The sequence below is a fragment of the Rhinolophus ferrumequinum genome, chromosome 18, assembly GCF_004115265.2.
Source record: "Rhinolophus ferrumequinum isolate MPI-CBG mRhiFer1 chromosome 18, mRhiFer1_v1.p, whole genome shotgun sequence".
NCBI classification, from domain to species: Eukaryota; Metazoa; Chordata; class Mammalia; order Chiroptera; family Rhinolophidae; genus Rhinolophus; species Rhinolophus ferrumequinum.
The window spans coordinates 60,987,331-61,013,647 of NC_046301.1; the positions used below are offsets into that span (position 1 = coordinate 60,987,331).

General features: G+C 57.0%; 4 protein-coding genes and 1 pseudogene across 9 annotated transcripts; 2 read left to right on the forward strand and 3 right to left on the reverse strand.

The window, feature by feature from the left end:
• The first annotated feature begins 997 nt into the window (after positions 1-997).
• PEAK3 (PEAK family member 3) lies at positions 998-6,015 on the forward strand. Of its 6 annotated transcripts, none has more exons than XM_033134219.1 (4): positions 998-1,081; positions 1,316-1,636; positions 2,111-2,649; positions 4,483-6,015. In XM_033134219.1, exons 2-4 carry the CDS (start codon positions 1,555-1,557, stop codon positions 5,257-5,259), a joined length of 1,398 nt encoding a protein of 465 aa, XP_032990110.1. In that variant the 5' UTR covers positions 998-1,081; positions 1,316-1,554; the 3' UTR covers positions 5,260-6,015. The 6 variants fall into 6 exon arrangements, with proteins under 6 accessions (XP_032990110.1, XP_032990113.1, XP_032990114.1 ...); XM_033134222.1 differs by having other exon boundaries at positions 1,008-1,081; positions 1,551-1,636; XM_033134223.1 differs by having other exon boundaries at positions 1,008-1,081; positions 1,554-1,636.
• Positions 3,607-3,698, reverse strand: LOC117038573 (uncharacterized; annotated as a pseudogene).
• Positions 6,016-8,064: 2,049 nt separating the features above from the next.
• On the reverse strand, positions 8,065-11,814 carry OAZ1 (ornithine decarboxylase antizyme 1). The gene is given in 6 exon segments (XM_033134224.1): positions 8,065-8,631; positions 8,923-9,008; positions 9,431-9,603; positions 10,007-10,093; positions 10,095-10,152; positions 11,577-11,814. Coding segments are annotated over 6 exon segments (684 nt in total). The 5' UTR covers positions 11,723-11,814; the 3' UTR covers positions 8,065-8,497.
• A 3,088-nt stretch (positions 11,815-14,902) lies between these two features.
• On the forward strand, positions 14,903-22,606 carry JSRP1 (junctional sarcoplasmic reticulum protein 1). The gene is made up of 8 exons (XM_033135482.1): positions 14,903-14,962; positions 18,677-18,830; positions 19,845-19,997; positions 20,380-20,417; positions 20,577-20,706; positions 21,050-21,220; positions 21,873-21,964; positions 22,077-22,606. Exons 1-8 carry the CDS (start codon positions 14,903-14,905, stop codon positions 22,521-22,523), a joined length of 1,245 nt encoding a protein of 414 aa, XP_032991373.1. The 3' UTR covers positions 22,524-22,606.
• A 208-nt stretch (positions 22,607-22,814) lies between these two features.
• Positions 22,815-26,255, reverse strand: AMH (anti-Mullerian hormone). Its single transcript, XM_033134384.1, has 5 exons — positions 25,165-26,255; positions 24,366-24,508; positions 24,057-24,165; positions 23,820-23,979; positions 22,815-23,736 (listed from the first exon to the last, which is right to left on the reverse strand). The coding sequence occupies exons 1-5, from the start codon at positions 25,604-25,606 to the stop codon at positions 22,884-22,886; spliced, it is 1,707 nt and encodes a 568-aa protein (XP_032990275.1). The 5' UTR covers positions 25,607-26,255; the 3' UTR covers positions 22,815-22,883.
• Positions 26,256-26,317: the final 62 nt, after the last annotated feature.

Here is a 26,317-nt window from a genome sequence, read left to right on the forward strand (position 1 = left end):
CCACCCAACAGGTGCTCTCTGGGCCTCACTTTCCCCATCTGAGCATGGGAAGAAGATTCCTTTACTGCCCTGCAGGAGGCAGAAGCAGGGTAGGGACATGTCAGGGGCTGTAGGATGGATGCCCTCTGTGCCTGATTTCCAAGAAACTGGCGGGTGGGGGGGTGCTAGGTTGTGGGACCCTCCCTAGGAGACCCTATTCTTCCTACAGCAAAGGCGGGCAAAACAATCTCCCCACCCGCAGGGGTTGCCAAGTCCCTGGTTCAAACCACTTTCCTGAATCCTGTCTTATTCTTGGGGTGCGGGGTGGGGGAAGAGGCGATCCCAGTGCTGGGTGAGATGATTCAATTTTTTAAAGAGAAATCTAGCTAGTGTGGCTGTTAAGAGAGTGGGAGACACTTTTCTTCATTGAACACAGAGAGGGGCAGGGACTTGCCACAGCAAGTCCGAACAGAGCTGGGCTTGAATGGAGCTGTACCTACTCAGAACACAGGAAGTATTCGATCCCAGTCCAAGGGTCCTGGTGGGGGTGTGTGTGTGTGTGGGGGCTCACGCGCACTGGGGCCTTCTCAGGTGGTCCTACAGAAGGGAAAGTGGTTCTCCAGGAAGTGAAGGCCACAGAGGAAAGAACCCTGGTTGCGTTTTCCCCTAAACAGTCATTGCTGGGGTTCCCTGCCTTCCTCAAAGGTGGGGGGCCTCAAATATCTGGCCCTGCCAATCTCCCCAGGCTCCCCACTGCTGCTCATCTCCAGTGGCCTCAGGACCTCAGCCCATCTTCCCCACATGCTCTCATCCTGCTCTTAGCCCTGGAACTGTTCACTTCCAGGTCCCATCTCCTGGTCTTTGCCCAGGCTGTTCTTTCTGCCGGGAAAGCTGTCCCCACCTTTGAGTAAGCCTGCAGCCAGTCCCTGGGGAAGTGATACAGAGAGGCCCCCCACCCCAGCCCTGGCCTGCGGTCTAACTGTTGCAAGGCGTTTCCGGTTCACTGCCGGTGACAGGTCAGACAGTCCTGGGAAGCCAGGGGTTGCAGCTATTGGGAACTTGTCCGCAAGGTCCCCTGCCCGTGGTCACTCCTGTCCTAAAGGTAGGGATCTCCTGGAGGGGTGCTGGGGCAGGGAGAGGGTAGAAGCCACTTTTCCAGGTTGGGGTGACCTGGAATCTGGGTGGGGCAGGGCTGGGGCTTGGCTGGTATCGGTTTGACGGGGCTGAGCTCTGAGGACAAGACCCAAGCTCGGGTCCCTGAATATTGTCACTGGCCCTCCACTGTCCCCCAGAGAGCCCACGGTCACAGCTGGACATTCTATCCATGTCACAAAAGTATAGGGTCATTCCCACCACCCTGAAAGGTTGATAAGCGACATTCCTGTCTTGCTGATGAGGAAAGGAGCCCAGAGAGGGCAAGAAACCCTCCCAGAGTCACACAGTAGGGTCAAGGCTGGGCAAGAGGACCAAGGTATGGGAGACTCCCCTGCTCTCACGTAGAGCCGTGCACACCCACCCACCGCCATCACGGACACCCTGCATGTGCCTACCCACGTATAAGCCCCACTCAGCAGCATGAGCAGCCTAGACCCTCCCACCGAGACCCCTGGATTCAATGCTGCCACCTGGCCAACTCAGCCCACGTACAGCAACCTCGGTGAGCCATGGAGGGGGGTCTGGGCTGGGAGGAGGCGGGTGCCCCGAGCAAAGGGGTGGAGTCTCTCTTTACCATTTAAGGAACTTTCTGCCTAATGACCGTTTAACTCAATTATATTAGCTTTTCCCCCAGCTTTGATTTAAAAAAAATAAATAAGTCTGGGCTCATCGGCTTGTAAAAATGAGGAAACTGGAGTTCAGAGAGGTGTGGTCAGCTGCCCAGAGCCACGCAGGGAAGTGGGGTCACCTGGTGCCAGGCCGGATGCTTTTCTGCCACTCACTGTCACTCCTCTGAGCCTGTTTCCTCATCTATACATGGGGATGGCGTCTCTGCCCCCCATGCACGGGGCACTTGGGTGTTAGTTTGATTTCCATTTCAGAGATGGGCGCATGGAGCTGAGGAGTGGAGTCGTGCATCCAGGGCCCCATATTCTGCATGTCCTCACCCCCCTCACCCCCCACTCTCTCCTCACAGGTGAGGTCCGTGCCCATCTGCTGCCCTCCAAGGCCTGCCGAACCCCGACATCCGGGTCCTCCTGCACGGGCCCACAGCACCTGCCCCCACCCCTCCCCAAGAAGACCCTGGCCAGGGCCTTGTCCTTGCCCACCCACAGGGCCCTCAGCCCCAGCCCCACTCCAGCAGGGCAGCCTCCAAGGCCCCTTCTGGGGTCCCGTAGTGTGGATGAGAGCCAGGCAGGTGGCGATGAGGCCAGGCCAGCCTGTCCCCCTGCAGAGCTGCCCTTCTGTTCACTGGACATGGAGCTAGGCCTGTCCCTCCATGACCTGCACTGCCCAGAGGCTGTGCATACTGTGCTGGCGGCCCGGCAGCTGGAGGGTCTCCGCGCTGTGCACACCCGGCTCCAGGCCCGGTTCCTAGGGGGCCGCCCGGGCCCCTGCCGCCCCCACCACAGCTTCCGCCTCCTGGACAGTTTGCCCTGTGTGAAGAGCGGGGACACCCTCTACTACCGCATTGTGCAGGTGGACAAGGAGGCGTGGCATGTCTTGGCCGCCAAGGTGAGCCCAGCCACCAGCCCTCCTCCTCAGAGGGCTCCCCAACTTTCCGTCTTAAGCTTAACCCACACTTGCAGTTTGGGCTCAAATGCTTATTTTGGAACTAACAGAAATTAACACTGTCAGCCATTGGAACCATGGTTCTCAATCACCTGGGAGTCTCATGAAAACTCCCTCCTCACACCACTCAGGGGCCCAGGAATCTGCATTTTAACTCACTCCCCAGGGAATTCTGGCTAGCAAGCCACTGAGTTCACCAGCCACAGCAGGCTGACAGCTACCACTTTAAGTAATAACAATAATGCGAATATCAGCACGTTTCGTCCTAAGATGCTTTTGTTTTACGTACCACTAAGAAAAAAAAATCCTGTTAAATAAGCCATACTACCAAGCGTCAGACCCATCACCAAATGGAGGAACCTCATCAACTGGATGGAATGTGTTACTGTGGGCCCATTTTGCAGACTGGAGCATGGAGGGGGCTGTTGGCTGTGAGGTTTATTTCCATGTCAGATGAGCAATGTGCCGATGTCACAACAAGGTTTTTTTTGTTTTTTGTTTTTGGTTTTTTTCCCTTTCTTCTGCCCCCCACCCCGACTCCAGTTCAAGCCGTTGTTTCTCAGTCTAGTTGTGTAGAACACAGCTCCCTGGCCCATGCTAGTATTATGAGCCTTGTGCTCCCCCTGGCTGAGGCAGTAGGTGGCCAGTCATTGGTCGGCCACTCACAGCAGCTTTCACTGGCTCGCTCACGATGGCTGCCGGCCACTCACAGTGGCAAACGGTAGCCCGCGGCAGCTCATGGCAGCCTGCACAGCAGCTGGAGCAGCAGCACAAGGCAGCCCAGCTCCATGGAGAGCTGTTGTTCACAATCTTAGCTGTAGAGGGAGCAGCTCACTGGCCCATGTGGGAATCAAGCTGGTGACCTTGGCGTTAGGAGCACGGCGCTCCAACCACCTGAGCCACCAGGCCGGCCCACAACAAGGTTTGAGGGAGGCACATCTCACACAACAGTGTGAACACCCAATCATCAGGCTTATGAACTACAAAAGGCCCTGGCTGTGAGTTCTTTAGTGGACAGCAGGATCCTGGCTCCATCTCAGAGGCCCCTGGGGACTTTATTTTTTAAGTATCCGTCCCCCGAATCTCTCCTTAACATTTGTAATTTTTAAACACCCCCGGCAGATGATTCTAATGTAATCCACCGACCTGCTGATCTCTTGATCTTCTAGAAAGAGCTTTGCTGTCCAGTACTGCAGCCGCTGGCCATGTGCAGCTTCTAAGCACGTGAAATGCGAAATGCGGCTGGTCCAGGGCTGAGATATGCTCTGAGTGTCAAATATACACCTGGTCTGGAAGACTTAGTATCAAAACATAGTCATAATGTAAAACCTCTCAATATTTTTTATATCGATGACCTGTTAAATGATAACACTTTGGATATATCGTGTTAAATAAAATATATTATAAAAACTACTTTCACCTGTTTCTTTCCATTTTTATTTTAATGTGGCTACTGAAAACTTTTAAATGGCCAGCGTTGTATTTCTACTGGACAGCCCAGCTCTGCCACCTTAGCTGTCACCTCCCACTTTACCAAGTGGGAAGAATCCACTCCTTTGGCAGGCAGGCGTTTAATTCCACATCTTGGCAACTAACAACTGAATTTACAATTAACCCCTGCTTCTGGAGGCGGGCAGGATGCCCCTCCAAAACCAGAGTGGGGATAGGTTGGGGGTGGGCGTGGGTGGCTTCAGGACAGATAGAGCCTCTGGGGCAGGCTCTGTTGCTTTGGGGGGGCTCCTGGGTCAGGCACTGATGGCCCCCTCTGCCCTTCAGGTGCCCAAGCCAGGAGCCAAGAAGCCCCACCCGTGGGGCCTGGAGCTGCAGGCCTCACTGCCCCCACACTTCAACCTCCAGGGGCTGTGTGGCCTGGTGCCCGAAGGTGCACTGCCAGAGGCGCCCTGGATCGGCCCCGTGGTGCTGGCGGCGGAGGTACCAGAGCGCACGGTGGCCCAGTGGCTGGTGGAGGCAGGCGCGCAGAGGCCCCCGGACTTTGCCTGGGCCGTGGCCCTGATGTTACTGCAGCTGAGTAGAGCCCTGGAGCACCTGGAGGCCCGGGGCGCGACCCTGACCGAGCTGCGTCCCGAGAACCTGCTGCTGGTGGCGCCGCGGGGCTGCGCGGCCTCCGGGCCCCAGCGCCTGCTGTTAGCAGACTTCGGCCGTGTCTACCCACGGCCCTCGGAAGCCCTGGGAGCTCACGCGCTACAGCTGGGCCGCCTGCTCCGCACGCTGCTCGACCGCGTGCCCCTGGCCACGCCCTTGACCGCGGGCCTGGAGCGCCTGGCAGCCCAGCTGGCCCGCGTACAACCCTCTGCGACCCTGACGCGCGGCGCGCTGCAGGCGCTGCTCTGGGGGCCGGGATACGAGCTACGAGGCCGCGGTACATCGCTGGGGCCCTGGCTGCGGGTGCGCCGCGCGTTGCTGGTCCTGCACCTTGCGCAGCGGGCCGCTGGTGGGGAGGTTCCCGGCCTGGAGGACTGGCTGTGTTGTGAATACCTGGTAGAGGCCACCGAGGCCTCGATGGGCGGCGCCCTGGAGCTGTTGTGGGGCTGATCCCTCCCAGAGCGATGCGCCTGTTCCAGGACTTCTCCAAGAGGCAGGCACCCATTCCCAGAGCTGGGGCTGGGGGCAGTGTCTCCACAATAGAGTGGATCCCTCCTTCCAGAAGGAGCCAGAAGGCTAGCAGAGAATACAGAAGAGGTGCCACCCCCTTCCCCGACCCCGCAATGCCTGCCCCTTCTATGTTGGGGACGTAGCCCCAAGGCCTCCCCAGGAAGGAAGGAGGCTAACGGCTAGTGCCAGCTGAGCCTTTTTGATGCCAGGGACACTCATCTCTTCCAGGTGTGAACACTCCCTGCCAATCAGTGTCTCTGAGTGTGTGGAACCCCTCTCCCCACTTCCAGAAGCCAGAGTGCCTTTCTCATGCTGGGGTCTTCCAGTCCCTGTCTCCACAGAGCGTGGACACCCCTCCCGTGCCCATGTGGGAGGCACCCCTGGCCCTGGAGCAGCCCCTGCGCTGACCCCTCCAGTGTGAACGTCCTTGTCAAGAGCTACTTCAGGTCCCCAGGGGGAGGGGGGCCCACCCAACACAGCCCGCCCTATTGGAGTCTGAACTCACCTCCCAAATGTTCCCATGTCCTGCCACCTTCCCAACTCTCTCTCTCTCTACCCACCGTGGCCTCCTGGCTGTTCCTCTGTGACACTAAATTCTGTCCAGCCGCCTAACCTGTGCATGGGCTCTTCCCCCAGGGCCAGACTGTTCCAATCCCACCGCCTCTAAGTAAATAAAGTTGCCCCTCCTGGGCCCTCTAAGCTCCTCACCCTGCTTCCGCCTTCTTCCCCCCCCCCCCCCCCAGAGCACTAATCACCACCTGGAAGTATTTACTCGTCTCTTACCTGTCACTGTGAGTTCCCTGAAAATAGGGTGCTTAATTAATAGCACAGGATGATGGAATAAAGAAACTGTATGCAAGACTCATCAGGGGTCCTGAAGAAGAGAATGGGGTCTCAGTTTATGACTCTGAAAAGTGGACACAGGAGAGCTGAGAGGTCCCACTGCCCTGGCCTGGAGCCTCCAGTAATGCCTCCTCACTCCCCCTCCCCGACCATGGTGATCCTGGGGCGGGGTGTGGGGGTGTGGGGGAGGGTGTGTGTGTGTGTGTGTGGGGTGCTTCTAACTCTCAGAAATGACCAGGTCCTTCTCCTGCTCAGATATCTCCCATGACTCCCTAATACCCTCAGAATACAGTGGGGCTCCTCCAAAGACTGCAAGCTCTCTGGCCAACCCTTCCTGTTACATTGCTCATCCTTGGAGTTACTTTCTGGCCTCCAGGCCTTGCCCAAGTTGTTTCTTCCACTGGAAACACCCTCCCCTCTACTCCTCTGCTTCAGATTCCTATTCATCCTTCAATGTCCCAACCCCAATGCCCTTTCTCTGCCATTGCCCTGCTCACATAAACTGGGAGTGTGTGTCCAGTTCTGTCCCCCCAGACCTTTGGACACTGGATCCATCATCACTCAGGTAGCTGCTAAGTATCCCACCCCACTCCCAAATACACTCAAGTTCCCCCAGCACCTTTCCTCCTCCGTAAAAGATGCTCCCTTTGCAAAGGTGTGGTACATATATACAATGGAATCTACTCAGCCATACAATGAAATACTGCCATTTGCAACAACATGGATGGATCTTGAGAGTATCATGCTAAGCGAAATAAGTCAGGCAGAAAAAGTCAAGAATCGTGATTTCACTCGTATGTGGGACATAAAACAAATGAACAAGACAAACAACTCATACAGACAACAGTTTAGTGGTTACCAGAGGGAAAAGGGGAGGGAAGTAAAAAAAGGTAAAGCAAATGAAATACAGAGGGTGCCAAAAAAAAATGTATACACATTTTAAGAAAGGAAAAAACTATTAAAATTGTTAACTCAATATATACCGATACCAAAAGATAAATACAAATCACGTTTGACTTCTGCAATTACAAGAGGTGCTCAAAGTGGTTACCATCAGCGTCCAGACACTTCTGATTACGGCAAACCGCTGCTTAAGCAACACTGACCAGGGTCCAGTTTTATACCTTTTTTTGGCCCCCTGGGGTATATGGTGAGATTTGACTTTGGGTGAACACATTAATGCAATGTACAGATGATGTACTATAGAACTGTACATTATAAACCTATATGATTTTATTTACTGTCACCCTAACAAATTTAAAAAAAAAATGCTCCCTTTGCGGTCTGTTTCCCACCCAAGGCCTGGATATGAAACGTGGGAGGTGCTCCCAGATGCTGCCAGCAGGTGGCGCCGCAGTCCGCCCATCCTGCCTCTTCAGCAACGCCCCCCACCACTGCAGCACCCATTTCTGCCAAGACTGCTCCAGTCGCAGCAGAGCACTGCAAGCCCCTCCCCAGGAGCGACTAGGTCGCGCGGGGACTCATAGTCACACCTACACCCCAGTTGGCAAAGACCCAGTGGGCCCCAGAGGTGAGACCCTTAGAGGTGGGCAAGAAGCTGGACGGTGTCCAGGATTAGCCACTGCAGGGAAGGACACAGAGCAGAGGAGCGGCAGGCTGCCATCCAGGGCTGCGCTGGATGGAAGGTGAGGCATAGAGGCAGCCAGGATGGGGAAGACAGCCTCACACCCATGGGGTTGAATCAGCCAACACATCCCACAACCACCTGACTGTGGCCAGAGACACCAGGCCCTTGGCTTCCCATCGCAGGCCGGTCTCTCTCAAAAGGGGTCACTCAGGAACTTGCACAAGGCGCTGTCCCACCCCAGCCCAGGTAACCAAGGCCCTTCCCCTGGCCCAAAGCACCAGCTGGCACATTAACACAGGCAGCCAAAGCAGGTCTTGGAGGTGTAATCACTTTTATTCAGATTTTTGAGATCAATAGGATAGATTAATACCTGTCTTTCCAAGTTAAGACCTAAGACTGTTTCCAAAACTTCAAATAAGAAACTTCTGCTCAAAGTACAAGGATAATCTGAATCATCTTAAACCAGCAATAAAAAAGTAAAATATAAATTTTTATTTAGAATTAAAGCAAATACTTCAGTATCACAAACACAATATTAAACTTCAAGAAATATATCGCTAATTTGGAGTGAGCGTTTATTTGCACAATTACAACATGCGGACAAACCCAGAAGAGGGGAGCAGGCCTGGCATTCTGCAGCCCCAGCCAATGGTCACAGCACCCACAAAGCATAACACGTAAAGGGGCTGCGGTCTGTGATGACCTGCGGGTGGCGGTGAAGGTGAGGGGGCGCAGGCGGCTCGGTCACTACTCGCTCTCGTCAGAAGACTCTCTCTCCAACGTGTAGGCCATGAAGCAAGCGTCGGGTCTCTTGGGGACAAGGGGATGCCCCGGTCTCACAATCTCAAAGCCCATAAAGCTGAACGTACGGAGCAGGGCGGCTGCAGAGCAAACTGTGTCAGAGCCAGTGGGGCCTCCAGCACCCTGGGCTATGCCCACCCACCCAGCGGGCCCCTAACACAAGGCCCCAGGGGGCTTCAGCAGTAATGGGAAGAGGGCAGAGTAGACTGAGGACACCCAACAGGGTGTGGCAGGACCCATGGACAGCAGGACTGAGAAACCAAGATTTGAGAACGGGACGCTGGGCTGCACCCTGGTCCTGCCACCTAGGGGGAATGGATGCCTTCTCCCCTCCCGCCAGCAGGACTGGCTGGTAATGGGCAATCACCTACCCCTGTCATCGCGGTTCTTATGGAAACAAATGAAGACGTGGTCAGCGTGTAGCTGCTCCTCAGCAAATTCGAGAAGAACTGCGAAGCTGAAGTGCCAGCATCAGGGTCTGCCTGCCTGCCCCCCATGGAGGGGCCCAGCCCTGCACCTCCCACTTCTCTCCGGGGCTAGATTCACAGGCTGCACCATTCTTCCAGGTCTATAGCAGGTCTCCCCCTTGGCACTGGGAACACTGGGGCCAGTCACTCTGTGGGGGTCCTCCCCGGTACTGTGGGAGGTTGAACAGCATCCCTGGCCCTACCCCCACCTCGATGCCCAAAACACCCCCCGTCATGATAATCACAGATGTCCGCAGACATGGCCCAGTGTCCCCTGGGGTGGAATCCCCTGAGAATTACTGGTGCACTGCTTCAAAAGAGAACCCCCACCCGAAAAATGATGATAGCCAGCCTGGCTGAGTCGGGCTTCCCTCCTCCCCTGGCGCGGGGACACGCCTGGGCCTGCCCTCACCTGTCCTTGCTCCCCTCAGGCAGAGCGCCGCCAGGGACCTCGATGTAGAGGCAGCAGCTGCTCAGCACCGCTCTCCAGTTGACGTGTTTGGCGTCTGTAAGCCTGGTCTGGACATTGAGAATTCTCGTCTTGTGGTTAGATGTTAGTTCCTCTGTTACAGTCAGCCGATTATCCTGTGAAGGAGCCTGCACCTTAGACACCGACACTGGGGTCTTTCCCCCTCAGCATCACCATTTGGGAAATCGGAAAAGAATGGAAATGACCAGTTACCCAGCCCCCTGCAGTGCTGCAATCTGCTGCAGGGCCTCCGGCGCGGGGTCGGGGCAGGAGCCCCACGCTGAGGCACAAATGGGAGCTGGCCAAGGGCTACTTGTGGCTTGGGCAGGGCCTGGGCTGCAGCTCAGCCCGTGTGTCCCTGATCCCCAACCCCCACGCCAAGATTCTGAGAATCAATGAAGTCATGTAGACAGAACAGCTGGCTCACAGTGGGTGCACAAGAAATGTCAGAGAGATGGGCTGGCCAGCCAGTGGACAGCCACTGCCCCCTGCTGGGGCGCCCAGGGCCCCAATACTTACAGAGTAAAATAAATTAGCTGAAAGATTGTGATCCCTCTGACTATTCCCTCGCCCACCTGGGATCTTCAGGGGTGGGTGAGGGACATCAGGAGCACCACTGAGGCCCTGGACCCAGGTTACTACAGCAGTTAAGGGAGACCCTAGAACTGGAGAAAAACGGGTTGGTTAGTGGCACTGGCCTTCAGCTGAAGGCCAAGGTATTCCAGAGTCCATGCCCACCCAGGACTCCTTGCCTCCCCCTCCCAATCTGATGTTTGCCCCAAGTCAGCTCAAAAGCTGCGCCCCAGGCAGAGACAAGTAGTAATTGGCTGCCTCAGTTAACGAGTTCAAATCCCACTTGGTGGTCTTTTGTCCTTGAATTAATTATGTTAAGACATGCATAAAGGCTCACCAACCCAATCCTACCTCCCCGACAAACTTCACCTCCCATTTCTAACTCAGACCATTTTAGCTTCCCCTTTCCCGTTTCGCTGTCCGCAGCAAAAGTCGAAGTTCTAGTGCTTTCTCAGGCGGCCAGCAACCTGTCTTTTTACACGAAGCCGCCTCTCTGGCAGCCCTTCTGTTGCCGGCCCACCACTAGGCAGGGCGCGCGGCGGGGACAGGCCTGCGGAGGGGCCCCTCCCCACCGCAGGCCTCGGGGTTGCGTCATCTCGGCAGAGCGGCCCTGTGCCCCGGGGGAGATTTTCACAATCGCGCAGTCGGGAGCGCCAGCAGCCATTTGCTGCGCAGTGTAAACAAGCCCCAAAGTCGCCTCCATTTTGCACGACTCCCATCGGGGCCCCCCAAGCCGCGGCCCGCGGGAATTGCAGCTCACGACAGCCCTGTGGAGCTAGTAAAAAGCCGGGGTAGTGGAAGGTCTAGGATACTGCCAACTACTGCAACAGGCAAACCTCATCTCGGTCCCCCGCCCCTCGGAGGCGGACACGACCACGTTCAACTAAAACGTCCCTAACGGAAGGAGAGGGACGAAGGACCGGGGGTTGTAAGCGCGCGGCGAGCCGTCGGGTCGCCACCCCGAGAAAGGTCCAGGCGGCATCTACGTGGCGCCGCCTCGCCCCGCGCGTCCTCGGAGGCCTGGCGCACCCGGACAGACGCCCTTTGGGGCCAAAAAGGGGGATCACCAGGGGGACCACAACGGAGAGCGGGGTACGAAACCCCGCTTGGTTGGACTTTCCCACCCGCGGAGTGCTCAAGATCCCCGCGATCATCGCTAGGAGGCCGCGCCCGCAAAGTGCAGATTCATGGGACTCAGGGCCCGACTCGGCCTCAGGCCAAACCACTCCCCAAATCCGACCCCCGATCCCGCGGCCCTTCCGCAAACTCGACCACGGGCCCCCGCGGGCTCCCAGACCCAGCCAGGTGCCCCCGCGCCCCCCCAATAGCCTGCCAGGCCCGGGACCCCGGATCCGTCCCGCCCCCACCTCGCCAAGAACTCGCCACCCGCGTGATTGCCCCCTCGACAAAAGAGCGGATCTCGCGTTCCCAGGACTTCCGTGGCGCCCGGAGGCCGCCCCCCGCGGCCCTGCGCAGCGGCACTTCTGGAAGCTTCGGGCGGGGGCGGGGCGCTCACCTCTCGCTGCTGCGGCCGCCGCGGGTATGCAAGCTGAGGAGCGGCATGGTGCGGCTGGCGTGGACGGTGGCGCTGGGTTTATTCCCCTCCTTCTCTCTGGCGAAGCAGTGGCTGTTGAGGATCCGCTGCAGGGAGGATTTCACCATCCGGCCGCTGGGGTCCGAAACCAGGAAAACCTCCGCTGCACTTCTCCGCGCCGCCGCCGCTGCTCGCCGTTCGCAAAATGGCGCCGCTACCGCCTCTCGCTTTTATAGCCGCCTCGCCCAGGCCACGCCCCCCACGCCTCCTGGAGCACGGCTGCGCGAGGGGGCGAGGCCGCCAGGAAACCAGGCGCGCCCGCCCCTCTCGGCGTCTAATTGGCGGACCGCGAGGGGTCGGGGCGAGACCACGCCGTGAATTGGGCGAGATGCTTAGGGGGCGGGCCACCGTGGCGCCGAGAACGCGCGCGCGCGACCAACCCGCCCCCTCCGCCCTCTCCGCCCCCACGACCCGGGGCGCGGTGCTAGGTCCGTTTTCTGGGGTCTCGCGGTGGCCCAGTCTCCGCCGTGGTCCTTGTCGCCCTCGTTAGGGTCCCTTTCTCCAGCAGGGGCCCCCTCCCCGGCAGCTTGGGGCGACAAGGCCGTGGGTATTTGGGGGGAAGAGGGGTCCCAGCGCCCTCACCCATCAATAGGTCAAAATTATATTCCGTAATAACCTCATAATGATCGGTCATAATGATGGTTTTCTGGATTCAGTCTTTCACGTCTTAAAACAACTTACAATTGAAAAAAGAACTTTCAATGTTAAAGATACTCAAATTTTAAGATATTTTGTCTAACATTTGGGCTTAACAAATAAAAATATTACTCCTTGCAGACAAACTCAGATATTTCATGTGTGAACTATCCCCAAGCAAAGATATCATTCCTGGCAGTTTAAGTTAGAAAAACATATCAGAACTAAATTTTGCACTTACCAAGTGAAAATACTGTTCCTTTCGGGTCCCACTTTGTTTCATAGTTTCACGTTTTAGGTGAAATAGAAATACAAATAGAAACTTAAAATGTTACATGGAATTGAAGCAACTCCTATTTGTGTCTTTGTCTTTTTTATCTCATTTTTATTCCCAATCTACTGTGTCTATTTGGGTTAGACACACAAACTTTCCCCAAAGGGACCTTGAATGATTACAAAATGGATAGAAATTTACTCTGCACAGCATGTGTCTGAATCCCCCTGTATCTCAAAATTCCCTTCCCTGTGGAATGCAGTATTTATTTACTTATACAATATTTATAAGTAATAAAAATATCTAATGCATAACAATACACATGATTAAAACTCAACACTGTAACAATTGCAAATTGTTATTATTTGGCAAACCAAATAATTTTCCCAGAGGAAGACTATTAAATGGATGACATTGCTTAGAATTGCAGCTCATGGTCTCAATGTGAAAACATAAAGCAGATGCATTTTTAGTTAACTTTGTAATTGTTTTCAATTTTTCCATAGAGGCACTCACTTTCATTGGGAGGGCTCACTCCCACCCACCCACCCACCCATCCTAGGGTGCTTCTTGAATGTCCTCCATATTTGTAGAATTAGTATCTTTGTTATTATTTAGGCCTTGTTTTCTTGAGGCTGGAAGCGCCTCCGAAAAATGTGTTTTTTTTCCTCTTGGTAGATCTCCGGAGAATTCTGGGCCAAGAGTCCAGAATGCAGACCTGCTAATGGCTGGCTACTGGTCACTGGGTCACACTGTGTTTGCACCTCCTAAGTGAGGCCAGAAACTGACCAAGGTCATCCCTGACCCCCAGCACAGTGGGTTCAAGACTGTGGCCCTTGCAGCCCACACAGAATAGGTCCAGTTGGGTGTCTCCAAGAATTCCTTCCCTGCTGGGCCAGAATCTAGGGGATGAATTTTAGGCAACGCTCAGGCCCCTTCATTTGGTGGGGAACCCCCAGAAACCTCAGGTGCTAAGACTCCAAGTGAGGAGACTTCTTTTTTCCGTGGCAGCTGTGTGCTGCTTCTGGACAAAGTGTGGGGTAATTTGCAATCATCGTGTGTGGAAAGGGGATAAAAATGTAGCTTGTTGGTAAAAAACAGACTGAAACAGGTTGTAAAAGAGCAGGGGTGGAGGAGAAAAGAAGTGTGTGTAGGGTCGGGGCAGGGCATGTCCGGGCTTAGGGGTTCTGAGGGCTCCCAGAGGGAGGTAGGGAGCACTACCATATCACCCTTGTGAGGAGGGTGGGTTCTGGTTCCTGGACAGCTAGCTCCCTCTGCCTGATGTCAGGGAGCTGGGAGTGACCAGACTGCAGGATGGGGAATGTCGTCATCAGCTTTGCTCCCTGTGTGTGGTGGCGAGGGCATGCTGGGGTGGGGTGGGGCTGGGGAATTAGGGTGAAGGAACGGAGGCACCTGCCACCCCCAACATTGTAAACTCCAAAGCCAGACCAGAATCTCCTTCCAGATTTCGTCTGGCACTGAAAGGCTTACTTACTTCCTGTAGGATCTTGGTTATGGAGCGTGCAGTGTTCAGTTGTTGAGGCAGGAAATTCCCACTCTCCACATTCGGGCCAGGTTGTTCTCTGGGGCCACTGTGGGGGAAAGTGAGCAGTATCCCTGGCCCCCACCCACTCGATGGCAGGAGCACCCCCTGTCGTGACAACCACAGATGTCCCCAGACACTACCCAGTGTCTCCCAAGTGTCACTTTGTCCTTCCTTTGCCTAATCTGGGTACGCCTACAAATGCTGACTCTAAAAGAGGCAACCTCCACACTCAGCAGACCACCCTAGTGAAAGGCTCAGGATGGGCACAGGTGGCCAAGGCAGCCTGCTCTGGCTGGGCTTGACAGGGACTGAGGGAAATCAGACAAGGGGAGGTGCCTTGCTAGGAGAAGGGAGTCTGTGAGAAGTGAAGGGCCCCCAGACTGCAGGGAGGGAAAGAAGGCGTTAAGGAGGGCTTCCTGGAGGTGGTGAGAGCTACGTTGCTGGGAATGGACAGCGGAGAGTGTGGGAATGGCAGGTCAAAGATGGAGGATCCATGCTGGGTGTCCAGTATGGCCAGGTTAGGACATGGGGATAAGTGGGGGAGGCTGAGGGTCTCACTATGATTTTTAAAAAAGATTCGCAGAGTGTAGTCACCTGAATAAGAGCCCCCAAAGATATCCACACCTAATTCGTGAGACCTGTGGACATGTCCCCTTATTTGGCAAAGGGAATTAAGTGCAGATGGGATTAAGTCAAGGCCCCTGAGATGGAGATGACCCTGGATTCCCCAGGGGCCCCAGTGTCATCACAGGGTCCTTATAAGAGGGAGGCAGGAGGCTCAGAGTCAGAAACATGGAAGAGGCTGCCCTGCTGGCTGTGACGATGGAGGAGGGGCCACGAGCTGGGGACGCGGTGCCTCTAGAAGCTGGAAAAGGCTGGAAACAGTTCTCCTGGGGCCTCCGGAAGGACCAGCCCTGCCCTCCCTCAGTTTAGCCCCGAGAGGCCTGAGTGGGACTCCTGACCCCAAAACTGTGAGACGATAAATGTGTTGTCTTAAGCCACTCAGTTGATGGTAATTTGTTTCAGCAGTTGCAGGAGACTCATACATGAAGTGATGGGAACATATCCCTGGAAGGTGACACTTGGTGTGTGCATTTGACAAAAGCCATCCAACAGTGCACTTAAGACTTTACATTTCAGTCACTGTAAATTTCATGTAAACATGAAAGCCACAGACAGGTTCTGACTGATCTCTAGCACGAGGTGTGCGCTGAAGTCGTTATATGCCAGCAGCTGACCTTGAAACAAAGTTTAATAGACAGAGCCATGGACAGTCAGACGGAGGCGGCCCAGGGTGAACACAGCAGAATATCACCTACAGCAACTCCCTCACCTTTCTGCATGTTTGAAAAATTTCAGAATATAATGTTAAAAAGTAAAAATAAAAAAAACTGGACATTGTTTCACCACGTTCATTGCCATTTTCAAGCCTGGCCACTTCTCCTAACATTGTTCTCAGGAACAAAACTCTTGAGCCAAGCAGCAAGAAAAGGGGGAAGTAAACAAGGACCAACTATCATTAATTTGCGTCAAACAGCCTGCGGTAAGAACCAGGCCCAAGGAAGGCTTTGAGTTGCCGCAATTGGGCCACAAATCCACACACACATCTGTGGGGGATGATAAAGTGTCAGTAGTATCACAACAGCTCTGTAAAAACATACAGTTGCCAAGGACGACAGGGCATGGCCAGAAACGAGCAGTGCTTATCTCAAACTGGTGACTGTTTTGTTTTTTTTAATTACACACACACACACACACACACACACACACACACGCAAGCGCGCGGTCTGACAATTAAGTTCGCAAACTTGTTGCAACGCTGTTGCTAACCTTTTTTGATATCAGAGGGATTATTCATTATGAATTTGTACCAACTGGATAGACAGTTAACCAAGTTTACTATTTGGAATTGCGGAAAAGGCTGCGTGAAAAAGTTAGATGACCTGGCGACCTAAACTTTTCACCAACAACCCATGGCTCTTGCCTCACGACAATGCACCAGCTCACACAACACTATCTGTGAAGGAGTTTTTAGCCAGTAAACAAATAACTGTATTGGAACACCTTCCATACTCACCTGATCTGGCCCCCAATGACTTCTTTCTTTACCCGAAGATACAGGAAATATTGAAAGGAAAACATTTTGATGACACTCAGGACATCAAGGGTAATATGACAACAGCTCTGAAGGCCATTCCAGAAAAAGAGTTCCAAAATTGCTTTGAAGGGTGGACTAGGCACTGGCATCAGTGCATAGCTTCCCAAGGGGAGGACTTCGAAGGTGACCGTAGTGACATTCAGCAGTGAGGTGTGTAGCACTTTTTCTAGGATGAGTTCGCAAACTTAATTGCCAGACCTTGTGTGTGTGAGTGTGTGTGTGTGTGTGTGTGTGTGTGTGTACCGAGGTTCCAAAAAAATGTCTACACATTTTAAGAGATGTTATGTATGCTCAAGCAGTAGTTCGCCATAATCAGAAGTGTCTGGACGCTGATGGGAACCACTTGGAGCACCTCTTGTCATTGCAGAAGTCAAACGTGACTGGTATTCATCTTTATCAGTATATATTATTACAATTAATAGTTTTTTCCTTTCTTAAAAAGTGTATACTCTTTTTGGCACCCTTTCTATGTATTTTTTCCTATGCTCCTCGATACTCTTTTCAGTACTTTACTTTTGATATTTCAAATATTTTCACAAAGGTTTCGTCATAGAAAAAAGAGAACATTCATAGGCTGAGCATGAACGTAACTGCTCTGCCATCAATTCCCTGCCCCATGTTGCCTTTTCAGCAAGTTGTTGCTACATATAAGAGCAATGGATACTCACTGAGGGAGCTAAATAGATGTATGTTTCTTACCCGCCCTTTTTTCTGTGCATGTTTCTAATATCTGTGCTTATACTCTATATGTGTATGTGTATAGCCAGGCGCACAAAGCCACCCAGTGTGTGATTCCACTTATGTGAAATGTCCAGACAGACACATCCACAGACAGGAAGTGGTTAGTGGTTGTCAGGGGCTGGGGAAGGTGGAGATTTGGGAAGTGACTGCTAAGAGAAGGGGCTTTTTTGGGGGGTGATAGAATATTCTGAAATTAGATACAGGTGATGGTGACAAAACTGTATGAATGTACCTAACATGATTGAATTGTAGTCTCTAAAAGAGTGAATTGTATGGTGTGTGAATTGTATCTCAATAAAGCTGTTATTTTTATTTTTTATTTATTTTTCCCCCCTCTCTTCCGCCTCCCCCCCCCCACTCCAGTTCAAGCTGTTGTCTCTCAGCCTAGTTGTGTAGGACACAGCTCCCTGGCCCCTGCTGGTGTTATGAGCCTTGCGCTCTGCTCCCCCCTGCTGAGGCTGTCGGTCACCAGTCGTTGATCAGCCACTCACAGAAGCTCACGGCAGCTCTCGCCGGCTGCCGACCACTCACGCTGGCTGCTGGCCATTCATGCTGGCCACTGGCCACTGGCAGCACACGGTAGCCCACGGCAACACACAGCAGCACTCAGCAGGTCACACCGGCCTCCAAGGGGCTCACCGCAGCCCAGCTCCAGGGAGAGCTGTTGTTCACAATCTTAGCTGTAGAGGGCGCAGCTCACTGGCCCGTGTGGGAATCGAAGCAGTGACCTCCGCGTTAGGAGCGCTGCGCTCCAACCACCTGAGCTACCGGGCCTGCCCAAAGCTGTTATATTTTTTAAAGATTTTCTTTGTTTTTAATTGGCGAAGGGGACTTTATTGGGGAAAAGTGTGTACTTCCAGGACTTTTTCCAAGTCAAGTTGTTGTCCTTTCAATCTCAGTTGTGGAGGGCACAGCTCAGCTCCAGGTCCACTTGCCGTTGTTAATTGCAGGGGGGCACAGCCCACCATCCCTTGGAGGGAGTCGAGGAGTCGAACTGGCAACCTTGTGGTTGAGAGCCCACTGGCCCATGTGGGAATCGAACTGGCAGCCTTTGGCGTTAGATGCATGGAGCTCCAACTGCCTGAGCCACCAGGCCAGCCCCCCAAAGCTGTTATTTTTAAAAGATGACAAATAATTTCCCATCCAGCTGGGCTGGGCTTGGTGTGATGCGTTTGGTCATCAACTAAACAAAAGTGTGCTTGTGTGAATAGGTGTCATGACACCAAAATAGCCGTCAGGTATCGAGTGGTTATGTAGTATGGGTTAATGCCTTTTAATCTTACTACTCTCCTGGGAGAGAGTGATCCCACTCTGTAGATAAGGAAACTGAGGCTTCTGAGCTGGTGGCCTTGCCCAGGCCAGCCAGCAGAGCCTGCATTCCTGCAGTGGTCCTCCTCCAGGAAGCCCTTCCTGATGCCCCTGGCCTCCATAGGTCACCCTGGTTATGTGGGTGGCACACAATCAATGCTTTGCAAAGTCTTGCTGATTGAATCCATGAGAGAAGCCAAGGGGACCACCCTTTGTGGGTGCCCTCACCCCCAGAGCCCTTTTTTCTGAGGCTCAGAGACAGGAAGTAATGTTCCCAGGGTCACCGTGGCCAGCCTGACAGTGGCTCTGTGCTGAAGTGGGGGTAGGTAACCCCTGGCCAATGCCTGCTCCGGCTGTAGGGGGGGAGACGCAGCAGCTATGCCTGGCCCTCTTCCCCCTCCTACTCCAGCCACAGAGCTGATTGGCCCAGGCTGCTGCCTCCAGCCACCTGTTGCTGTCTGTCCTGGGGCCACCCTCCATCCTGTCCACAAGGCCCAGCGAAGCGTCTGTGGAGTAAGTGGGGCAGGGGAAGCCTGGACAGAGGTTGGGGTCTCCGGGGTCTGGGGAAGGCATCTCTGAGGTCCAGGGGTATCCACAACTCTTGTGGCTGTCCCCGTACATACCTAGCGGCATACAATCCCTGCCAATTGGGCCCCTCCCCCACTGTCCGGCTCCAGCCCCAGGGAAGGGTCGTCTTTTTGCCCAGGGATGGCACAAACTAATGCTGGCAGTTGAGGCACTAGGGAAATTGAAAAGCAGGGCTTTGGGAAGCCGACAGACTTGGGTTTGATCTGAAGCTCTGCGTGACCTCTGGCCAATGCCTCCGTCCCCAGCCTCAGTTTCCTCCTCTGCTTGTGGGAGCAGAAGCAGTGAGAGGAGACAGGGACCCCAGTGTTGGGATTGGGAGACACCTAGGACCCCCTCACCTTCCCTCTGCCTGTTGAGGCCAGAATGAGGCTGGTCCTGGTTGCTGGGCTTGAGTTCCTAGATTTAGGAGGTCATGGGAGAACTGGGTGCCAGGAATGGCAGGTGAGGATGGTCTAAAGAGAGACCCTGTGGGGGCAAAGGCCGGGGAGGGGCTGTGCTGTACACTGGCCTGTCCCGCGGGCCTTGGGTACTGGATAAAAATAGTCCCTGGTCTCAGAGAACATGAGCCGACCTTGGGGCCCACGGTTCTGGTTTGGGCTCTTTGCTCATCTCTGTGTGACTGTGGGTGGGTCCCAGCCCTTTCTGGCTTGCAGCAGCCTCCACTGTGTGTTCAGGGATGCTGGGGCCCCAGAGAGGCTGGCGATGGGGAGGAGCCCCAAAGCAGGCCTGGGGAGTCAGGAAGGGTGCCTGGGCTATGCCCTGCATGAGTCTGAATTTGCCAGGTGAAGGGTCTGCGTGCAGAAGGACATTAAAGGGCTGGGAGGAGGCAGGGGTTGGGTAATTCATGCATACAGAGCCCTCCTCTCCCCAGGTCAGGCCCAGGCACAGTGGGGCTTCGTAAATGCAAGCTGCATCTTCCCTGTCTCCAACCCTCCACAGCCCACATTTGGACCCACTGCTTCTCAGACATCTCCATGACAACCAGGGCCTTGGAAGAGCTGGATGGAGGCCTGGGCAACTGCCAGGCAAGTGCGGACCTCTCTGCACTGGATGACCGCTATCCAGGCCGGCCTCAGGAGAACAGGACTCGAGGTGCCCGCGGGGGTACTGGCAGCATGAAACTCATGCCCCCATCCTCCCGTTGAGCCAGGTGGCTCATCTTCAGAGACCAGGACTTGGACTCCTACATTGGCTTAAACTGTACTCCTGGTTCTCACCTCTGGCCCCTTGGTGCCTCAGGGAGCCTCAGGTCTGTGAGGAGCCCAAAAAGCAGAGAGGCTTGGCCACACAGGTTGGGGTTCAGATCCCAGCCTGCCAGGGAAATACTATGTGCCTTTGGGCAAGGCTGCTTCTGAGTCTGTCTGTTTTACAATCTATAAAGTAGGAGCAGGCCCTTGCCCAGCAGAGCCCGGTGGAGGGTGGGATTGGCCTGGGAACCTCATGACCTTGAATCTCCCTTTTTCCCCACCAACAGTGATGCCCAGGCTGGCTGACTCCAGCGGCTGGCCCCAGGTGAGTAGCTGGGGCCCTCGGGTTTCAGCCCAGAATGCCCCTGCAGTCAGGGACATGCTGGCCAGGGGGATGGGTTTCTACAGCCCATGGCAAAGGCTTGAGCTCCCTCACAGGAAAGATGGGAAGGAAACACCTGGGATGACTGGTGACTCCCCACAGGATTCTCGGGAGCCTGAGGCTGAGGGCAGTCCCACAGGCGGAGTGGATGCCAGGCCCAAGAAGACAGAAAAGGGGCCTGTGGCCAAAGTGGCCCCAGGACCCAGCAAGGAGAGGCTGAAAACAGGAGCAAGTGGGTTTGCAGGAGGCAGGGGTGAGGTGGGGACTGGGTATGGACTGGCATGGGGAGTCAGTCCTGGGCTGGTCTTTGGACCTGGGGGCAGGGGGAGACAGGGTGCAATGGGAGCTTCTGGCTGAGTGGTGTCCAGGTGTCACAGGCAGTAACTAAAAGGGCTGGGAGCCTCTGCTAATTCATGATTCAGCTAATTATCTTCTAGAATATTCTCCACATCCTATTGAAGCTGCCAAGCTTAGTTCCCCTACTCAGAGCTGCACAGCCAGGGCAGGACTGAGCCAAGTTTAGGGTGTCGGTCTGCTCCTTGGTGCCACCCTCAGCCAAGCACTTGCTCGTGCAGCCCCCCGGAGTCCCGTGCGGAAAAAGGCACAGGCTGTGCCACCCCCGCAGCCGCCCCCACCACCCCCGGCCCTGAGCGAGGAGCTGCCCTGGGGAGACCTGTCACTCAACAAGTGCCTGGTGCTCGCCTCGCTTGTGGCGCTGCTGGGCTCAGCCTTCCAGCTATGCCACGGTGAGCCTGCACTCCCAGGGTCGGATCTGTGCTCCCCTCCATGGACAGGCCCGTCGCCCCCCCTCCTGCTTTGAGCACCCCCTTCCCCCTAGCATGGACCTTGTGCGGGGTTACTCCTCTGCCCTCCTTGCCTTGTGCACCTTGTTTAGAGACCAACTGTGCTATTCCAAAGTCCGGCCTGGGCCCCTCTCTGCAGGACCAGCTTTGCTTGCTTCCTTCCCCTTCCCCCACTATGGACCTTGAGGGGGCTTCCCCTCCCATTATGGACATTAGTGCACTTCCCTCCCCCATAAACAGCCCCCCTCCATGGACCTTGCATGCCCAGGATGGGCTGTGTGCACCCCACATTTGGTGATGCACTCCTTTCTCCTGCACCAGGGTGCTTCTGCAGCCCGTGGAGAAACATGACCTGTTCTTTTGCAACTGGAATGAGGGAGGTTTGGGGGGAAGGAGGGGCCCCGCAGCCGGGGAGACCCGGACTCGCTTCCCAGAGCCTGGAGGGATCCAGCCCAACCTCAGCATACCCACTGGAGTGCGGCTGGTCCCCTTCGCCTGTCCCCAGGCAGAGAGCTCTCACGGGAGGGTCTGGAAAGAACAGTGTGGTGGGCCTCTCGGTGAAGGCTGATATACATCACCTCTGTTCCTCTCCCAGATGTGGTGTCTGGGGAGGCGGATGCCCCAGCACCTGTCCCTGAGCCATGGGTCCCACCAAGCTCGGCCCCAAAGGAGCCAGCTCCGCTCCTGGTAAGTGTTTCTTTCAACGACACTGGGCAGAGGGGCCCTCATTCAGGAAAGGGGTCTAGGCCAGTAGTGTAGGCCTGCGCTGATCCCACCACCCTACACTGCGGCGTTGCAGCCTACGCCCGTGGCCTTGGTGCCCCCATCCGGATCCCCTGTGCCCCAGGTGAAGGCAGGGAAGAAGACTGAGGTTCCTGGGAGCACGGAGGCTGTAGAGAAGGACGAAGGGGAGGCCACTGGGAAGGAGTGCTCGCCCCTGGCCCACCGAGGGCCCAAGGAGAGGCAGCAGAAAGAGAGTCCACGTAAGGAGAGGCGCCGGAAGGAGGAGAGACCGCGGAGGGAGGAGAGACCACGGAAGGCGGAAAAGCCACGGGCCACTAGGGAGCCCCGGGGAGTCCTACCCCGGGGCTGGGAGGCACGCGAAGAAGGCCATCGGCAGTGGGTGAGGGACTCCCGAGACTCTGAGCACAGGAAAAGGCAGGCCTGGGCTTCCCCACGGCGCCCCGGCGAGGAAGACCGGCCTCCGGGCCGCCAGAAGCACCGCTCTGGCAAGTGGCGGGACTGAGCCGGGTCTGGATCCTGCGCTGGAATCGTGGGACCTCTTCTCGGTGGCCCCCCCGGTTCCAGCAAAATAAAACGAGTACTGAGGCCCCCTGCACTGCCTGCTCCTTTGCGTCCTGACCCCAGAACCTGAATGGCGGGGATGGGAACTTCAGATGGGGGTTCAATGGCGGATGGGAGAGGTGGGGGGAGGCAGTAGGTGCCAACGGCGACGACCGAGGCCTGTGCGCCAAAGGATAGCTGGCGAAGGAGGCCCCCGCCTTCCTCCAAACACTCATGGACACCCCTGCCGCGTGCTGTGGTCTTTATTGGGGTTCGAATAAATATGGGCAGTGCCGGGCACCAGTCAGGGCGCGACACAGGGTCACCGGCAGCCGCACTCGGTGGCCACCATGTTGGGCACGTGGTGTGCACTGATGCGCTCCTCGGACAGGCTGATGAGCAGCTTGCCCGCGTAGGCCGTGGGCACGCAGCAGGGCGGGCGCTCCAGGGCGGCCCCGCGGGCCTGCATCTTCAGTAGCAGCACCACGTGGTTGCCATAGCGCGGGTTTCGGTCGGACTGCGGCCAGCCGCACTCACCTTGGCAGTTGTTCGCCTGGTACGTCTCGGGGATGAGCACTGAGCGCTCAGCGCGCAGATCTACGCTCAGCTGGTGCAGCGCGCAAGGCCCGCCGGCGGCCCCGGTCCCCGCGCTGCGCTGCGCCCGTGCCGGCCCGTAACGCTCCCGCCCGCGCCACTCGGCGCGCAGGCCCTGAAGTGCCTTTAGCAGAAGCAGCGCACGCAGCGGGCTTCCTGGGTCCCCCGGGGACCCCGGGCACAGCGCGAGCAGACGCGCCAGCAGCGGCGGGGCGGCGGGTGGCAGCCCTGGAAGGCCACGCAGCTCGGCGGCCGCCGCCTGCAGCTCGGCGGCGACGCGGCGCGTCAGTCCCGCGGCCCATGGCGCGGACACGGGTCCCTGCGGCTGCGGCGCGGGATCCACCGCGGCAGGCGGCAGCAGTAGCAGCAGGGGCTGCTCGCCATCGAGCAGGCGCTCCAGGGCCGCGGGGTCTGACAGGTTGACAAGGCTCTGCGGGAAGCCGGCTAGCGCTCCCGGGTCCACGGACAGGCGTGGAGGCGAGGCCGGGTCCGTGGGTCCCCGAAGCGCGCGCACCAGGCGCGTGAGCGTCTCGAGGAAGGGGTCGGTACTGGGCGGTGGCTCCTTAGGCTCCAGGGTCGGTCTGGAAGGCGAGGGCGGTCGGGTGTGTGCCCGAGGCGGCGCCTCCCCCACCTCCCCACTCTCCTGGGCCCAGCTAGCGCGCACCTGGACGACGGGAAAGGCAACGTGTCCAGTCGGCCATGCCCGGGCATGGGCGCGGGCCCCGGGCGCGGCAGCAGGAGCAGGGCCGGGGTCATCCGCGTGAAGCAGCGGGCGTCGGCGCCGAACAACAGCGACTGTAGCTGGGTGGTGCTCAGGAGGGCACCTGCGCAGGGGATTGGCTGGCTCAGGGGCTGGGCCCAGGGTAACCGCCCCAGTCCGCTCCCTCTCGATGGAGCCTACCTTCTTCGCGGTGCCGCAGGGTTAGGGCGAGCCCGGGGCCGCGCCAGGCCCCTGTGGGGTGGTCCACGGCAAGCGCCAGGTAGCGGGTGTCCCCGGACAGGCAGAGACTCTGAGGAGATTGGTGCTCAGCCTGGCTGGGCAGGGGGTGGTGGGAGCAGGGGTACCCCTGCTCTGTCGGTTGCCCTTCACGGTTCCACCCTGGACACCTGGAGCCTTTCTCTTCAGTGCAGACCCTTTGAAACCCGATCCCCCTCCCCTGCCATGGGTGAGGGCTCCTGGGGGCAGGGAAATGCCCCTCCACCCTGGTACCTGGGCACTGGGCAGCCCAGCCCCTGTGACAGTGACCTCAGGGCCGGGCCCGGGGTACAGCACCAGCAACGCCAACTCCGGGGAGCTGATTTCTCCAGGTGGGGGCTCCTGGAACCTCAGCGAGGGTGCTGGCTCCCACGTAACTGCCGCCAGGACAATGGGGAAAGGGGACGCCTGAGCCACTGAGGCCGAATCCCTCTTCCAAGTCTGTCCTGCAGCCCTGCAAGGAGCTCACCACCTCTAGGAGCCTTGGGGAGCTAGCGGGAGAGGTTGGACAACCCCAGACACCAGGTGCAGGACGTTGCCGGGAGTGGGGGGGTGGCTGGGAGGATTGACAGGGTCTCTGGGTTTGGGGAACTAGAGGTAGGCCCACAAGGATCACCTGGGCAGCTCCTTTCCAGGAAGTGGATCCGAGGCCAGTGGCCCCTGGGGATCGGCCACCTCCCACCCCCCGGCTGCCTAGTGTGCAGAAGGGGCATTCCTCCACTGAACCTTTAGGAGTGCTGGCCCCACCCCCGGGCTCCTTCCAGATGGAGGCGGCACCTTCCCCAGCAATGCAGGAGAGATCTGGGAGCCCGGCACTGGGGACCATCAACCCCCAGATATGGCAAAGATAAGGGCACACACCTCTCCGGCCAGACCCACCGTCGAAGGGAGCAGGGCATCAGCAACTTCCCCAGGAGGCTGGGGAGGGCCCTGGGCTCTTACTTGGGAGAATGGTGGTCACCATGCAAACAAGTGGTGGTCGGGCACCAGAGTGGGGTCTCCCGCCCAGCCTGGGCCGTGGGCCCCCACATACCTTCCTCCAGGTGCAGGACCATCAGCCGCTGCCCCCTGGGCTCCCCCAGCCACTCTTGAAGCCACCGCAGAGGGCGCAGTGCAGCATGCCCATGGCTGGGGGTGCAGAGCCCAAAGGTAGCCAGGTCGCGGGGCCCCCACTGGGCGTGCCACACAGCTTCCAGGAAGGCCTGCTCATAGCGGCTCAGGGCCCCCACCACCCGCAGTGGGGTGCTGCTGCCGTTGCTGTCCCTGCCCAGTGCCACCAGGCACAGGGGGTCCTGCGGGCTGCCTGGGGGCCAGACACCCGCAGGCGACCAGTCCCAGTCTTGGTGGAAGATGAGACCCCCGGTGCCTGCAGGGGGCTCCCCAGGCAAGGCCTCCTCTCCAGGGGTCCTGGCCCTCAGCAGGGCCCCCATGGCCCACAGCACCAGGGCCAGCCGAGAGAGAGGTGCAGCCCGCATCCTGGGAGCTGCAAGGGGCTGGGCTGCCCCTGCTTATATGGACGGGTGAGCCTGGTGTGTGTGTGCTGGAGGACAGCCCGTATCTCCTCCTGGGATGTGACCTTGGGGGCCAGCACCCGTGTCTGCTGCAAGCCTGGGCCTCCTCAAAGCCCCTTCTGTTCCAGACCGCCCACCTCTATCTCCTTCCCACTAGTGATACAAAGTGTGGCCTGTGACTGATTTGTCCAATTGTCCTTGACGAGTTTTTCTCTCCAGAGTGGGAATGCAAGCAGGGAGTGACCGGCCCAGATGAGCCAAACATCAGTGGAGTCAGGTCTGTAGGAGAAGAGGGGCAGAGCCCGTGCGCTGGAGGACAGACCAGGCCCTGAGGGGCACCGGATATCTGGATGTTCAGACCACCGGGTGGGTGGGCCTGGCTGGAGAAGGACAGTGTCCAGATCCGACTAGGCTTGAATCTCCTGCCCATTTACCTGAGGGCTCTCGGGAACACAGGCATCTCGGCCTGGAGAGCCCGAGGACAGCAAGGACCCTAAGCTTTGCTCCCCCCCCAGCACGGCCCCAGCCCTGCTAATCGGCAGCCTACCCTGCACCCTGCCGTCTCTAGGACACAGCTAACACATCAGGGCACCCCCAGTCTGGTGGGCCACAAGGACTTGAAGCCTGACCTTCAGCCGCCCTGCACGTGGTGGAGGGGCCCCCGTAGGAGAGCGG

Coding starts and splice junctions, on each gene's coding strand:
- PEAK3 (XM_033134219.1), top strand. CDS start 1,555: ATGAGCAGCCTAGACCCTCCCACCGAGACCCCTGGATTCAATGCTGCC. Junction 1,637..2,110: donor GCCCACGTACAGCAACCTCG/GTGAGCCATGGA, acceptor CTCTCCTCACAG/GTGAGGTCCGTGCCCATCTG. Junction 2,650..4,482: donor GGCATGTCTTGGCCGCCAAG/GTGAGCCCAGCC, acceptor TCTGCCCTTCAG/GTGCCCAAGCCAGGAGCCAA.
- JSRP1 (XM_033135482.1), top strand. CDS start 14,903: ATGGAAGAGGCTGCCCTGCTGGCTGTGACGATGGAGGAGGGGCCACGA. Junction 18,831..19,844: donor CCCAGCGAAGCGTCTGTGGA/GTAAGTGGGGCA, acceptor AACCCTCCACAG/CCCACATTTGGACCCACTGC. Junction 21,965..22,076: donor AGGAGCCAGCTCCGCTCCTG/GTAAGTGTTTCT, acceptor GCGGCGTTGCAG/CCTACGCCCGTGGCCTTGGT.
- AMH (XM_033134384.1), bottom strand. CDS start 25,606: ATGCGGGCTGCACCTCTCTCTCGGCTGGCCCTGGTGCTGTGGGCCATG. Junction 23,980..24,056: donor CCTGCGGCACCGCGAAGAAG/GTAGGCTCCATC, acceptor TCCCCTGCGCAG/GTGCCCTCCTGAGCACCACC. Junction 23,737..23,819: donor TTGCCTTTCCCGTCGTCCAG/GTGCGCGCTAGC, acceptor CTCGCCTTCCAG/ACCGACCCTGGAGCCTAAGG.